Genomic DNA, 15,679 nt, shown 5'->3' with positions numbered 1-15,679 from the left:
TTTTTTTGACGTAGTTTCACTCTTGTTGCCCAGGCCGGAGTACAGTGGTGTGACCTTGGCTCACTGCAGCCTCGCCTCCTGTGTTCAAGTGATTCTCCCGCCTCAGCCTCCCTAGTAGCTGGGACTACAGGCATGCGCCAACACCAGGCCCAGCTAACTTTTGTATTTTTAGTATAAACGGAATTTTTCCATGTTAGCCAGGCTGGTCTTGAACTCCTGACCTCAGGTGATCTGCCTGCCTCGACCTCCCAAAGTGCTGGAATAACAGGCATGAGCCACCACACGCAGCCTAGACCATGGCTTTTACTACTCTTTTATCTCTCTTGAATATGGGAGACTCACTTTTGTTGAAGTTGGAAATGGGCCTTTTTTATGGCAAACCCAAATCACAGGAAGCTGCTACTCTAGAACTTTGTAGAGGAGGGGTCGACAGACTAGGGCCTGGGAACCAAATCTTGTCCACTGCTCGTTTGTGAAAATATAGTTTTATTGGAGTATAGCCATGTTCCTTTATTAACTTATGGCTGCCTTTATGCAATACACTGCTAGAATTGAGTCATTGCAATGGAGACTGTGTAGCCCACAAAGCAAAAAAGAAAAGTAAGATATTTAGTTTCTGACTCTGTAGAAAGTGTTCGCCAATGTCTGCTCTAGAGTCATAGGCTCTTGTAGCATTCTTGGAAATTCTGGAGAAGGAATTTCTTGGGGTTGTACTGGCCAGTAGCAGAGGGCAGTGGGAGGAATACTCAATTTGGAGTCAGACAGACCTAACTCTTCCTGTGTTTCCTGTGGGCGTTGAGCAAATCACTTCACCTGTGTGGGCCAACATGACATCACTTGGGCCCACAGCCCTGTGTAGACTGTGGATCTCTGCATCCCAGAATCCCTGTGAGGACGGAACATGGATCGGACTGGCCCAGCCCCAGGCACATAGTGAGTGCTCATTCCTGGTCTAGCCCCAGACACATAGTGAGTCTTCATTCCTGGTCTAGGGTTAGGCACATAGTGAGTGTTCATTCCTGGCATAGCCCCAGGCACATAGTGATGCTCATTCCAGGTGTAGCCCCAGATACACAGTGAGTCTTCATTCCTGGTCTAGGGTTAGGCACATAGTGAGTGCTCATTCCTGGTGTAGCCCCAGGCACATAGGAGGTGCTCATTCCTGGTGTAGCCCCAGGCACGTAGTGAGTGCTCATTCCTGGTGTAGCCCCAGGCACGTAGTGGGTGCTCATTCCTGGCTTAGCCCCAGGCACGTAGTGAGTGCTCATTCCTAGTGTAGCCCCAGTCACATAATGAGTGCTCATTCCTGGTCTAGCCCCAAGCACATACTGAGTGCTGCTTCCTGGCCCAGCCCCAGGCACATAGTGAGTTCTCATTAAATGCTAGCTCCCTCTCCGGCTCATCAGGAGGCCTGACCATGTTACAAGGTTGTGTAAGCAGACATTTGGTCTGAATCTGGTTTGGCAGTAGATTGTAAATATTTAACCAAAATGTAGGCTTTAGAGTTTTATGAACTGAAGTGGCTATCCTAAAATAGCTGATGTCACAGTTTTATTCCAAAAGCTGATCTTTTCACCAGTCCGGTCCTGACGGGTACGTCCAGTATTCTGTGTTCAGAGGAGGACACTCTGAGCAAGCAGATTGAGGCCAACCCTCTTTGGAAGAACAGGCTCTGAGGATGCGTTTGCAGGCTCTCATTGTCCCCTCGCTGCTGGTGAGCGCTCTCTGCATCCTGAATCTGATCTGTTCCAGCTGCCATCTCTCCTGAACTGCCACACACTTTAGATTGGAATGCAGCTGGTAAAAGAATTTTTACACTTACCAAAGGAAGAGTGGAATTTTTTTCTCAATAAAATCACAGTTGGAAGGGTTTTAACACTGCAGGTGTTGCTTATAGGAACTGTCAGTTCATTCAGTGGATTTCCCTCAAACCCTGCCCCGTCCCACCCTCCCTTCCTCCCCATACCCACACCAGCAAACAGTAACAGAGACTGTGTCTCCAGAGTCCTTTGTTTATATCACAGGAAAACCACAGACTTGGGAACGCCGCAGCTGGGAGGCTATTACTTTTTGTCTGAGTCTTCTGGGGTTCTAGCAAAATGAAATCCATGTGATGGAGATAAACAAGCCAAGTCGTCACAAATCGATTCAACACACTGTCTGTTATTTGTACCTGCATCCTGTTTTGTATAGTTTCTTCTCGGATTTTTAGAAACTTTTGTGAGCATGGTTATTTCTATCTCCGATTCTATCATTTTTGCTGCTGGTTGACCAGTTCAGTTCAGATTGCCCAGCACAGTGCAGGGATCTGCGAGGCTCAGAAAGGCGTAAACCTTTTGCAAGATGTTTGGATTCCAGTAGGTGAGGGGCAAGGGATGTGTAAGATGAGAGCAGTACCCAGTAACTTTAATAGAAGAGATGAGGAAATCAGTGCCATAAGAAAAGTATAAAACACACCCTCTGTAAAGAAGGAGGAGTTCACATCCAGGTAGAGGCAAGGAGGCAAGGAAGGCCTTCACAAGGAAGCGGCGTTTGAAAGAGATCAGGGCGAAGTGTTGAATGAATCTGTGATGAGGAGGGCGTTTCACACAGAGTGGAAACACGAGCAAAGCTCTGTGAGGTCAGGAAAACGAACGCGTTTGGTTGAAACTGCTATTCTCATAGGGGCTTCCTCAGGCTGCTCCTCCTGTACTTGGACTGACACAGTTAAGACTGGAAACAAGGCTGCCCTCACGGAGTCTAGACCCTGCTGGGAAGAAAACTGAGAACAACCAATACTGTAAATAAATGTATCTTATAAATGTAAAAAGGACTGTTGGCTTGCCACCGTGGAGTGCAGTTGTTGGATGATTCTGAGTTGACGGAAGGAGGCTTCCCTGACAAGATGGATTGAGCCAGCCAACTTGGTGATGATACTCTCCTGGGAGGCTCATTCTCACGGAAGGCACCCCATGGCGTCCTCCTTGGCCGGCATATAGCACATTCCCTGTCTGCCTCTTCACTGCATTGCCAGGCCCTTTCCTGCCACTCACTCCTGCGTATATGCCCTCTTCTGCAGCGATAGCCATGTTCACTTCCCTGAATGTGCATTGCTCTTTTGTGGCTTCCGTGCCTTTCCTCATTTTATTCTTTCTGCCCAGAATTTTCTTCCTGCTATGGTCTACCCAAGGAGCACATCCGTTAAGATCGAGTTCAAATGTCTGCCCCTGTTTAAAAGCCACAGAATTCACCCTTTTGAAGTGTACAGTTGGCCAGATGCAGTAGCTCATGCCTATAATCCCAGCACTTTGGGAGGATGAGGAAGGCGAATCATTTGAGGTTAGGAGTTTGAGACCAGCCTGGCCAGCTTGGGGAGACCCTATCTCTACAAAAAATACAAAAAAATTGTTTGGTGTGGTGGTGCATGCCTGTAGTCCCAGCTACTCAGGAGGCTGAGATAGGAGAATCACTTGAATCTGGGAGGCGGAGTTTGCACTGAGCTGAGATTGCATCGCTGCACTTCAACCTGGCGACAGAGCGAGACTTCGTCTCATAAATAAATAAATAAAATGTACTGTGTAGTTGTTTTTAGTATATTCACAATGTCATGAAACTACCACCACCATCTAGTTTCAGAACATCTTCATCACCCCAGAAAGGAACCCCATGCCTGTCAGCAGTCCTCCATTCCCCTGGCACTGTTAGTCTACTTGCTGTCTCTGGGTTTACCTCCTCCGGAAATTTCACATCATAGACTCACACAGCGTGTGGCGTCTTGTGCCTGCCTCTCTCCGCTCAGCGTCGTGTTTTCAGGGAACATTCATGGTGGAGCATGAGTCAGCACTTCATTCCTTTTGTCGCTGAATAACATGCCATCGTATGGATAGACCACATTTTGTTTATTTATTCATCAGTTGGACGTTTGAGTTACTTCTTTCTAATTTTGAATAATGCCGTGAACATTCATGTACAAGTTTTTGTGTGAACATGTTTTAAGTTCTCTTCAATATGTACCTAAAGGCCAGGTGTGCTGTCTCACGCCTGTAATCCTGGCACTTCGGGAGGCTTAGGTGGGCAGATCACCTGAGGTCAGGAGTTCAAGACCAGCCTGGCCAATATGGTGAAACCCTGTCTTTACTAAAAATACAAAAATTAGCCAGGCGTGGTAGTGCACACCTGTAATCCCAGCTACTTGGGAGGCTGAGACAGGAGAATTACTTGAACCCAGGAGGCAGAGGTTGCATTGAGCCAAGATTGTGCCATTGTACTCCACCTGGGCAACAGAGGGAGACTCTGTCTCAAAGAAAACAAAAAACCAACCAACCAACAAAAAACACGTACGTAAGGGATGGAACTGCAAGAGCCGTGTGGTCAATTTATGTTTAACAGTTTGAGAAACTGCCAAATGGTTTTCTAAAATGACTATGCCATTGTACATTTCCACCAGCAAAGTGTAAGGGATTCAGTTTCTCCACATCTTCCCCAAAACTTATTTTCCTTTTTTTTTTTTTTTTTTGTTATAGCCATTTTTGTGGGTGTGAAGTGGTATCTCATTGTGGTTTCAGTTTGTATTTCTCTGATGACTAAGACGTTGAGCATCTTCTCAGGTGCTCCTGGCGATTTGTATATTTTCTTTGAAGAAATGTCAGTTACATCTTTTGCCCATTTTAAAATTGGGTTGTCTTTCTGTTGTTGATTTGTAAAAGTTCTTTTTATATCTTGATACTAGATCCCTTGTCAAATATGAAAATTGTAAATATTCTCTGCCATTCTGTGGGTAGGTTGTCTTTTTACTTTCTCGATAATGTCCTTGATTTTCTGGAGTCTGGTGTGTGTGTGAGAGAGAGACAGAGAGAGAGAAAGAGAGAGATCTAAGATACCACTGCCTGACCCCAAATCATAAGGATTTACTGTGTGGTTTCTTTTAAGAATTTTACTTTTTGTTCTTAAATTTAGGTCTTCACAAAAAATAGGAAAAAAAGGAAAAAAATGTAGGTCTTCATTCCATGTTGAGTTAATTTTTGTATATAGTGTGAGGCAAAGATTTGGCAGCATTCTTTTGCTGAAGGGATACTCAGCTTTCCCAGCACCATTTGTTGAAAAGACTATTGTTTTCACATTAGACGATCTTGACACCCTTGTGAAAAATCAGTTAACCATAGATGTGTGGGATAATTTATGGACTCTCAGTTCTATTCCATCCATCTGTATGTCCATCTCAGGCCAGTACTACACTGTTTAGTTATAATAGCTTTGTAGTCATCTTTGAAATCAAGAATTATGAGTCTTCCCACTGTGTTCTTTTTCTACATTGTTTTGGCTCTTCTAGGTCCTTTACAACATCAGTGTTTCTTGCCTCAGCCAGAGCATTCCTCTTTTCCCTTCAAGATACCACAGTACCTAGACTACCTTTCTGCTTTGTTATGTAATCATTTTTTGGTCTTTGTCTTCCCTGTTAAACTTTGAGCAGCTTGAGGGCTGTGTCCAACACGTCTGTTTTGGAAACCCGTGGCATACCACAGTATTTGCTGAACTGTCATACTCCCTGAGTGACTCTGAAGGTAAAGAAGCCAAGTGAGAGAAAGAACCGAAGGACCGCAAACACCCCGTTACCAAAGATTGGTAAATAAGTGAGACGTAGACAGAGAGAACCCTGCTGAGCAGACGGAGCCGGGTGGAGCTGGTCTGCACAGCAGGAAACTTGGAGATCTTTGCAGGAGATGGTGGGGTCACAGAATCCCTGAAATCTTTAGGTCATAACAAGTGCTGTTGAGGAGCAAGTGCTGCTCCTCAGTGGTACCTTGCAGAGCTTCTTACTTCAGCAGGTGGCGTCCTGGAGCTGACTGAAGAAACGGAATGAAGGAGTGTGAGCTCCCATGGGTGTGGCCCAGAGCCCTGCTGCTAGACAAGGGGAGGGGATAGCGGCAGAGTCTGGTAGAAACACATGCAGGTGCAGCCTTCCCAGCCAGGCCCAAGAAGGGGAAGGAAAATGCCATAGAAGTCGAGGGGTCCCTCCGAAATGCCAACTTTGAGATGAACCTAATGTTGCTCATGAGTCACAGCAAAGTTAACTTTCAGACCACTTTTCCTTCTCATATTGTTTTCTTTTATTAAAACATTTCTCACTCTGTTGCCCAGGCTGGTGTGCAATGGCACAATCATAGCTCACTGCAGCCTTGACCTCCTGGGCTCCAGTGAGCCTCCTGCCCCAGCCTTCCAAGTAGCTGGTACTACTGGCACACAGCACCACACCTGGCTAGTTTTCTTGATTTTTAGTAGAGATGAGGTCTTGCTGTGTTGCCCAGGCCAGTCTCAAGCTCCTGAGCTGTAGTGATCCTCCCACTTTGGCCTCCCAGAGTACTGGGATTACAGGTGTGAGCCTCCGTGCCCGGCTGGCACCACGACTTCTCTACAGGGAAGAAAATGTGTTGAGCACCCAACACATATATTCCAATCTGTTTTGAATATTTTTCCCTGAAAACCAATGAACTTTTCTTCTGGTATATTTGTTTTTTTCTTTCTTTTTCACATTGTGCCCAAAGCCATATAGCTTATAATAGTGAAAATAGAAGTAAAACCGGTTCTCCTGATTCTGGGAAAGGTTATTTGGAGTGTTTTGGTGGAAATACAAAGGTTCTATCTGTTAGATTTAAATCCCACAAATCCTTAGAAATGAGTATGTCTGAATATGCCTCTGTACATTGGCTGAAGAACTGTGGGTCCTGAGTGGGGCTGCTGGTCCCATGGCCACCTCTTCACCGTGTGCTTCTTCCTAGGGCTGCTCACATCCCTCAGTTGAAAGAACCTAAGTCTCTGTTCAGAAGCAAACACACTTAATTTTTTGCCCATTAATGGTAGTTTTAGGAAAAAACAGAAATGGAATAAATTAAATTTTCTTACCATCTGGCACATAATTTATATTAGGTTTCAGGATTGTGAACGTGTAATGATCCCCTAAAGACATTTGGAAACAGTTAGAACAGTTCTCAAGTTTGTTCTCATTTTCCTCAGTCATTAAAATGCAGATATGTTTCAGAAGACCCAGGGAAAGCCACAGCTAAGAAATCCTAAAGTTCACTTCTGCTTAGAATCAAGACACAACTTTTTCATAAAATAGGTTTTTTTCCATTATGATAAAACTAAATCACTTCCATTTTAGAAAATACAGATTTTTTTTTTTTTTTTTTTTTTTTTGAGACAGAGTCACGCTCTGTCACCCAGACTGCAGTTCAGTGGCGCCATCTATGCTCATTGCAACTTCTGGCTCCTGGGTTCAAGCAATTCTCCTGCCTCAGCCTCCTGAGAGGCTGGGATTACAAGCACCTGCCACCACGCCTGGCTAATTTTTGTATTTTTAGTAGAGGTAGGGTTTCACCATGTTGCCAGGCTGGTCTTGAAATCCTGACCTCAAGTGATCCACCTGCTTTGGCCTCCCAAAATGCTTAGAGTACAGGCAAAAGCCACCACACCCCACCAGGTTTTATTTGGAAAAAATTAAGTCACCATAATTTCAATTAATTTATAAATTTCTGAATTAATTGATAATTTTCAGTTATCCAAATTTAGTGATTTTTAGTGCTGGTGCAAGTATTCTTATAACAGTATGTAGAATTTACTGTGGAATTAATATGTGTGAGACACTGTGTTAAGAACATTCCATGCATTATCTTTCAGTAATCAATTATAGATGTTATCATCATCCCCATTTTATAGATGAGGAAACTGAGGCTCAGAGCAATCAGGTGGCTTGTCCAAGTCACACATGAGAAGGTTGCCCAGTGTCACAGCAGACTGGTTGACTCAATTTCAGCCTCTTGAGTACCGTCCTAATTACCTTTCCTGCTGGCTTAGCAGTTACACTTCATTAGGCAGGTCGCTCACTGTCCTCAAACCTGTCTCATCATCATTTATTGTCACCCATAAGGCAGGAGTAGTAACACCTCCCAGTTCATGTGAAAACGTCAGGCACAGTGCCTGGTGCATCGTAGGTGCTTGATAAGCGTTCCTGCACCTCTTGGTTCCCCACCCGATGCTCAGTGCCCTCCTGCTTTGCAGAAGGCACCTGTAAACCCAGAAGATGTTGTGTGAGTGAAGGAGCCCCCAAGCCTCAGAGTGAGAGTGAGCGTATGCCTGCATGCCTGAGTAAGTACTGCTTGAGGTGAACACCCCAGCAGCCGGAATTACCATGTGAGACTGGAGTTGTCTGAAATGCTTCCAGATCCCAGTGTCTGAGTCTGTGCTCTGTCTCTCTAATCCAGTGAAGAAGCAGGAATTTCAGTATTCAGTTTTTGCAGAATCCTTTTTCCAAGCTTCCTATAGCAACAGGAAGAAACAGCATCTATTGGCGCTAGTTGTGGAGCGCTGTTCTCTGATCCACATTCCCTGCTTCCGTAGGCTCTGTCTAGAAAGAGTGCTGGCCCCCCAGCCCTGCTGTGGAGTGTCAGGACACATGCTTCCTGCCCAGGCTGTGGAACCAAGGCACTGGCATACTCTGGGCCCCGCAGCCTTTTCCTGTGGTGGTTAGACTGCGTCTCGGAGGCCCTAATCATTATTACTGTCTTCAAACCAGGTCTTGTTTAGATAGTACCAGTTGACACCATTGGTATTCAACTCTACCCAAGCCCCCAGAACAAAAAGCACAAGAAACAATGGTAAATATGGAGGGGTAACTCCTAAATGTGAAATGAAAAGTTCATCTAGAAGAGTTGAAGTCCCATTTCTTCTGATGGCTTTTCATGATGTTTCTCTTCCAGTGCAAAGCACTGTTTCTTTCCTTTTTTGAGAGTTCTTTGGGCCAGGCGTGGTCACTCACACTTGTAATCTCAGCACTTTGGGAGGCTGAGGTAGGAGGATTGCTTGAACCCAGGAGTTTAAGACAAGTCAGGGCAACATGGTGAGGTCCCATCTCTTCAAAAAGTAAAAAAAAAAAAGAAGTTTTTAAATTAGCTGGGCATGGTAGCGTACACCTGTGGTCCCAGCTACTTGGGAGGCTGAGCTGGGAGGATCGCCGAAGCCCAAGAGGTCGAAGCTGCAGTGAGCTTTCATTGCACCACTGCACTCCAGCCTGGGCAACAGAGTAAGACTCTGTCTCAGAAAAATATATCAAGAGTCCTTTGCTTGATCACTGTATGTTTCATTAGCTTCTCCTTGAGAAACAAGGCTTCCCTTGAACCAAGGCCTGGTTAAGTGATTTTATTATTTTCGTGTGTTGGGGTGGGGGGGTCTAGGGGGAAGTTGTCTACCAAGCACCTTGGTGTGGTGTTTGGGCTTTAGATAGACCTGGTTGTCCCAGCGCTCAGCAAGCACCTTGGTGTGGTGTTTGGGCTTTAGATAGACCTGGTTGTCCCAGCGCTCAGCAAGCACCTTGGTGTGGTGTTTGGGCTTCAGATAGACCTGGTCGTCCCAGCGCTATCGTTACCAGCTATGAAATGTGCAAGATACCTAACTTCTTTGAGCTTTTGAACTTCCTCATCTCGTTGTTGAGAGAACTAAGTGAGATCATGTGTGAATAATAAATGAGATGATACATGTTTAGGGCCAGGTAAAGTGACCAGCGAGGTTAGGCCTTAGTGTAGACATCTTGGGCAATTCAGAGTATGACCCAAACCTTTACACATCTGTGGTGGATGCTGGCAAGTGTTAGCCATCTGAGGCTAGAGGGCAGTGGTATAATCACAACTCCCAGCCGCCTCAACCTTCTGGGCTCCAGTGATCCTCCTGCCTCAGCCTCCCTCAGCTGAGACTATAGGAATGTGCCACATTTTTAAAAAATACTCCAGGCAAGGTCAATTTTTACTGTTTTCTAGTACTTAAATCATTTTCTTAGTTCACTAAGCTGACTTAAATTTAAAATCATGACTCCACTTAGCCTTTGCTAATTGCTTCTTTTAACTTGACCAGCGGAGTTGTGCCTGGCCAATGTATTCAAGCAAATCAGTTCTTTTCACATATATTCCAAATGTGGATACATAGTGACTTGGCCAGTGATTCTCAGGAGGAGTTAGGTGACAGGCATATGGAATAACCAGTGATTCTCAGGAGGGGTTAGGTGACGCGTGTGTAATAACCAATGATTCTCAGGAGGGGTTAGGTGACACGTGTGTAATAACCAGTGATTCTCAGGAGGGGTTAGGTGACGCGTGTGTAATAACCAGTGATTCTCAGGAGGGCTTAGGTGATGCGTGTGTAATAACCATGATTCTCAGGAGGGGTTAGATGACGCACGTGTGTAATAACCAGTGATTCTCAGGAGGAGTTAGGTGACGCGTGTGTAATAACCAGTGATTCTCAGGAGGGGTTAGGTGACGCGTGTGTAATAACCAGTGATTCTCAGGAGGGGTTAGGTGACGCGTGTGTAATAACCAGTGATTCTCAGGAGGGGTTAGGTGACACGTGCAGAATAACCAGTGATTCTCAGGAAGGGTTAGGTGACGCGTGTGTGTAATAACCAGTGATTCTCAGGAGGGGTTAGATGACGCGCGTGTGTAATAACCAGTGATTCTCAGGAGGGGTTAGGTGACACGCGTGTAATAACCAGTGATTCTCAGGAGGGCTTAGGTGACACGTGTGGAATAACCAGTGGGAATGTGAGGAAATCCCAGGCCCTTTGCTCAGTCTTGCTTTGAGCTACTTTGTAACTGGTGACAGGGCATGTCACCGCGTCTTTCTGTGGCCTCCCTTTTTCATGGAGAGCTGTCATGTTGAGATAATTGCTTATAAGCTGTTTTGAGATTATGAAATACACAAAGCTGCCAGCTTGGAAAGTAATAGTCATCACCATGGAAGAGCTTCATGTCAATTGGCGCTGGGGGCATCAAGCCCTGCCTGGTTTGCAGTGTCTACCCAGAACATTCTGCTCCAAATCTTGCTGCAGAGCTGAGGAATAGCTGATGACTTAACGGAACCTGTCCAGTTTGGCCTCACCTGATGAGCTCATTGAAAATCACCTAGGATGCTCATTGGATGAGTCACATCTTCCAAATCAAATGGAGAAAGAAGCCTCTTAAGTAAGATAAAAGGTAATGAGGAAAACATTTCACATAACCAGAGCATTAGACTATTAAGTCAGTACATAGTAGACCTCTCTACTGTTTCTTCCTGGTTTGTTTTTTCCTGGTAATAAATTAGAGTTATTTTTCCTGTGTGGAGCCTGGTTAGGAAACGTTGCATGGGAGTCTTCATGTCGCTGGGCCTTGGTTTTCTTATCTCTGAAGTGAAGATGCAGGTCCCTTCCTGCTTTTCCGTGGTTCTGTGTGTGCACATCCCTTAAGCGTTTAGCATACATTATCTGCTGATTTGAAGAAACATTAGGAGTCATTTGAGCTTCTCACGGCTAGGGAATCATCCCCGTACAGTGTGATTCTTTTAAACAAGTTCTCTTAGTATTGAGTTTTTCCTTTCCCCAAGAGCTCTATGAAAATAGTGGTTTCTTGCCAGAGATAGCAAGACCTCAGAACCACTGACCTCCTTCTATGAACATATTATATGGCTTGTGTTTGGCTTAGGATCTTTTTAACAGACCATCCAGCTCTGCTGTGGGAGGCTGACTCAGCAGAACCCCTCCAGCATGTGCCCACTCTTCGGGGTTAGAGATTAGAGTACCCTTCCCTGCAGTCCCGGGACAGGCTGGGAGCTGGTACTGTGCCTGCCTCCTGCCATGCCCTTGGGGGATGCCACACTGCAGCATTGCTGCCTAAGTTCCCACAAGTCAGTGCTGCCAAGTGCCACGTAGTCCAGGAATCCAGCCACTTTACTGAGGTGTCTTCCAGAGCACGTGGTTAGAGCCACATAGTCCAAGAATCCAGCCACTTTACTGAGGTGTCTCCAGAGCATGTAGTTAGAGCCACGTAGTCCAGGAATCGAGCCACGTATTCCAGGAATCCAGCCACTCTACTGAGGTGTCTCCAGAGCATGTGGTTAGACCCACATAGTCCAGGAATCCAGCCACTTTACTGCAGTGTTTCCAGAGCATGTGGTTAGAGCCACGTAGTCCAGGAATCCAGCCACTTTACTGAGGTGTCTTCCAGAATGTGTGGTTAGAGCCACGTAATCCAGGAATCCAGCCGCTTTACTGAGGTGTCTTGCAGACTGTGTGGTTAGAGCTACAGTAGGCCAGGAATTTAGCCACTTTACTGAGGTATCTTCCAGAGTGTATGGTTAGAGCCACGTAGTCCAGAAATCCAGCTGCTTTACTGAGGCATCTTCAGAGCGTGTGGTTAGTGTCACGAAGTCCAGGAATCCAGCTACTTTACTGAGGTGTCTTCAGAGTGTGTGGTTAGCGCCGCATAGCCCAGGAATCCAGCCCCTTTACTGAGGCATCTGCACAGTCTGTGGTTAGAGCCACGTGGTCCAGGAATCCAGCCACTTTACTGAGGTGACTTCAGAGTGTGTGGTTAGTTCCACGTAGTCCAGGAGTCCAGCCTCTTTACTGAGGTGTCTGCAGAGCCTGTGGTTAGAGCCACGTGGTCCAGGAATCCAGCCGCTTTAGGTGTCTTCAGAGTATGTGGTTAGTGCTTGGGTTGAAGCAGTTCTGTCACTTTTGTTCACTGCCTGGCCAGGGACCACATCGGTGCCCTCAGCAATGTTCTCTCCCTGCACCCGGCTCAGGTCCTGTTGCCCACGTCTCCATTTTACCCTCTTTCTACCCTACCAGAGATTCTCTTTGCCTTCCCTTTATTAAAATCCTGACACAATCTCAAAGGTTTTTAGGATTGTAAGATTCTACATGCATACCCCTTTAAATGTTTTATTATGAAAATATTTAAATATATTCAAAAGTAGAGGAAACAGTATGGTCGGCCTCACGTACCTGTCGCTCAGCTTCATGATCTTATTTCATGTACACCTCTTCCCAGTAATGTCATATGATTCTGAAGCAACATCCCCACATACTGTATCATTTCCAGTTTTCTGTTTTAAAGAATCCTGGACTCCTCCCAGTTTACTGAAGAGAAGGGTGTCTTAATTCCTCTCCGGCTTCTCATCGGCCTCCAGCCACCACTCTGCTCTCCCAGGCTGCTGGTCAGCTCAGGAGTTGAGGTCCCTCCCCACTCCGCTGCAGTCCCTGCGGTGGGCACTTGGCAGGGCAGCAGGATCCGTCACAGGAGGGCAGCTTTGCTGGGGAGGGGGGCTGTATCAGGCGTGCTGGGGACAAGGCAGGAAAAGGAGAGGGCCTGGGTGTACTTCACTCTCAGGGTCAGCTGGGCATGCTTGTTTCTGTCCTAGGTTCACTTCACTGTCGGGGTCAGCTGGGCACGCTCATCTTTGTCCTGAGTATCAGTTCCTACAGAATGATAAGACAAATTCTCAAGACTTTCGAAAGAGTCTGATTGCTGTGATACGGAGCTGTGACCTGATTTCCACTGCAGCCCTTCCCTTCCCCAGTAACAGGTGATACTGTCTTGTGAAGATCCAACACGTTGTCCTGTGTCCATTTCAGATGCAGTGGCAGAATGTGGAGCATGTCGGTGACCAGAGCCCCTACGTCACCTCTGTCATCCTTCACATCAAGCAGAACGTGCCCATCATCCGTGACAACCTGGCTTCCACACGGAAGTACTTCACTCAGTTCTGCATCAAATTTGCAAAGTAGGTGCTGAGATCTTCTCATCTCTGGGTTTTTTTTTTAATAGACTTTATGTTTTAGAACAATTTCAGCATTCGCAGCCAAATGGGGTAGAGTACAGAGATCTCCTGTGTGCCCAACCCCACACATGCAGCCTTCCATTACCGATACCTTCACACATACACACACACACACACACACACACACACACACACAGCGGTGCCCGACCCCACACATGCAGTCTTCCATTACCAATACCTTCACACACACACACACACACACACACACACACAAACACAGCGGTGCCCGACCCCACACGTGCACAGTCTTCCATTACCGATACCGCCCCCACACACACACACACACACAAAGGGGTACCCAACCCCACACATGCACAGTCTTCCATTACACACACACAAAGCGGTGCCTGACCCCACACATGTACAGTCTTGCATTACCGATACCCTCACACAAACACACACACACACAGCAGTACCCAACCCCACACATGCACAGTCTTCCATTACCGACACACACACACACACACACACAGCAGTACGCGACCCCACACACACACAGTCTTGCATTACTGATACCCCCCTGACACACACACACACACAAAACGTGTTATAGCTGATAAGCCTTTACTGACATGTCATTGTCACCAGACTCCATGGTTTACCGCGGTCATTCTTGGTGCTGTACACTCTGTGGGTTTGGACAAACACAGGGTGACATGGGGCCACCACTCCAGTGTCACACTCAGTTGCATTGTTTTTAAAACCATAGTTCCTGCCAGCATCCCCACAGTTTGGGTGTCCCAAGCATCCAGCTGGGGTTCATTCTGGTGCCTGCAGTACTAATTTTAATTTGTATGCAAAAGAAGCATCATAATAAAACCAAATCTTCCAATAAAGTCATAGGCAACAGTAATAGCAGTGCAGCCCCCAGCCAGGTCATGGCACACGGAAATGAATGGGGCCTACTGTGTGAAATGTGCAGGCGTCACCCCCCTTCCCCGAGTTTGGATAATTACAATGCCTTTTCAGGGATTTCATAGATGCATTTTGTCTCTGGCTGGCTTATAAGCCTTTCAAGGGTAGGAGCCATCAGTTATGTTTCTTTCCAGCCTTCTTGTCCTCCCTCCCCTGGTACTTTTTATCATGGCTGCTAGAATTTATCTATTAATAGTTGTACACGTGCTTGGTCCAAGGAAGGTACTAGAAATTGGGACGAGCAAGTCACGGAGCTCTATGGCCAAGGTGGGTGGAGTGCACCTGAGTCAGTGTCTTCCTGCCATGGCCAAGGTGGGTGGAGTGCATCTGAGCCAGTGTCTTCCTGCCGTGGCCAAGGTGGGTGGAGTGCACCTGAGCCAGTGTCTTCCTGCCGTGGCCAAGGTGGGTGGAGTGCACCTGAGCCAGTGTCTTCCTGCTGTGTCCTCGTGTGTGGCCATTTCTGGCCTGAGTTTTGAGGCGAGGGAAATAGTTTGGTCCTCTGCCGATTGCCACCTGGCTGTAGCCCATTTCCTGTGATAGCAGGCAGTGTCGAGGGTCACCGTCTCCCCTGACCAGTCATTAAGCAGGCATTTTGGGAAACTTCTCCGGGAAGGGCTTCAGGAGGGTCAGCCCAATCAAAGCTACTGTATTTGGGTTCTCGTCCAGGCCCTAGATGGTGAGTCGGGACTCCATTTCTGCCTTCCCCAAATCTACTTCACAAACAATCCCCTCAGGACTAGCAATTATGGAGCGGCTTGTGGTGTCAGCGTTACTCTCTAGTTTGTCAAGAAAGGATAGAGTGGACTCTGCAGGGAGGCATTCCTGTTTGCAGTAGGGCAGATGGACCAGGAGTTGAAATTCTCTCCCTCCCTGGATGCTCATTAGTGTGTTAAAAGCACTGTTGATAAATCACGCTATGACACTCCCCATAACTGCTGGTAGAGGCAGCACCTCTGTAAAAATGTGCTGTGACTGAAAATTTCCAGGCTGGCTGCTCAGGGGTCTGATTGAGCTTTTGTTAAAGTGAATATGGAGCCCACTGACTTAGCCCTTCCCAGCACCTCGCAGCAGCAGCCTCACATTCTCTCAGAGACCTTGAATTCCATGTCTAAGTCCAGGTTGAGTGCACTGGGGATTGGAT

At 46.6% G+C, this 15,679-nt stretch overlaps 1 protein-coding gene across 4 annotated transcripts in view; it reads left to right on the top strand.

Annotated features, from left to right (window-relative positions):
* The window catches only part of VPS53 (VPS53 subunit of GARP complex), a 181,608-nt gene that overhangs the window by 152,309 nt on the left and 13,620 nt on the right, over positions 1-15,679 (top strand). For all 4 annotated transcript variants that reach the window (XM_017510590.2, XM_037732101.1, XM_037732100.1 and 1 more), the window contains one exon: positions 13,418-13,566. In XM_017510590.2, the coding sequence (XP_017366079.1) occupies positions 13,418-13,566 (149 nt within the window). The remainder of the gene's footprint in view (positions 1-13,417; positions 13,567-15,679) is intronic.

Source organism: Cebus imitator, unplaced genomic scaffold (genome assembly GCF_001604975.1).
Source record: "Cebus imitator isolate Cc_AM_T3 unplaced genomic scaffold, Cebus_imitator-1.0 Scaffold441, whole genome shotgun sequence".
Taxonomy (NCBI): Eukaryota; Metazoa; Chordata; class Mammalia; order Primates; family Cebidae; genus Cebus; species Cebus imitator.
The sequence above is the reverse complement of the archived record's forward strand: the minus strand, read 5'-3'. Positions and strand labels throughout refer to the sequence as shown.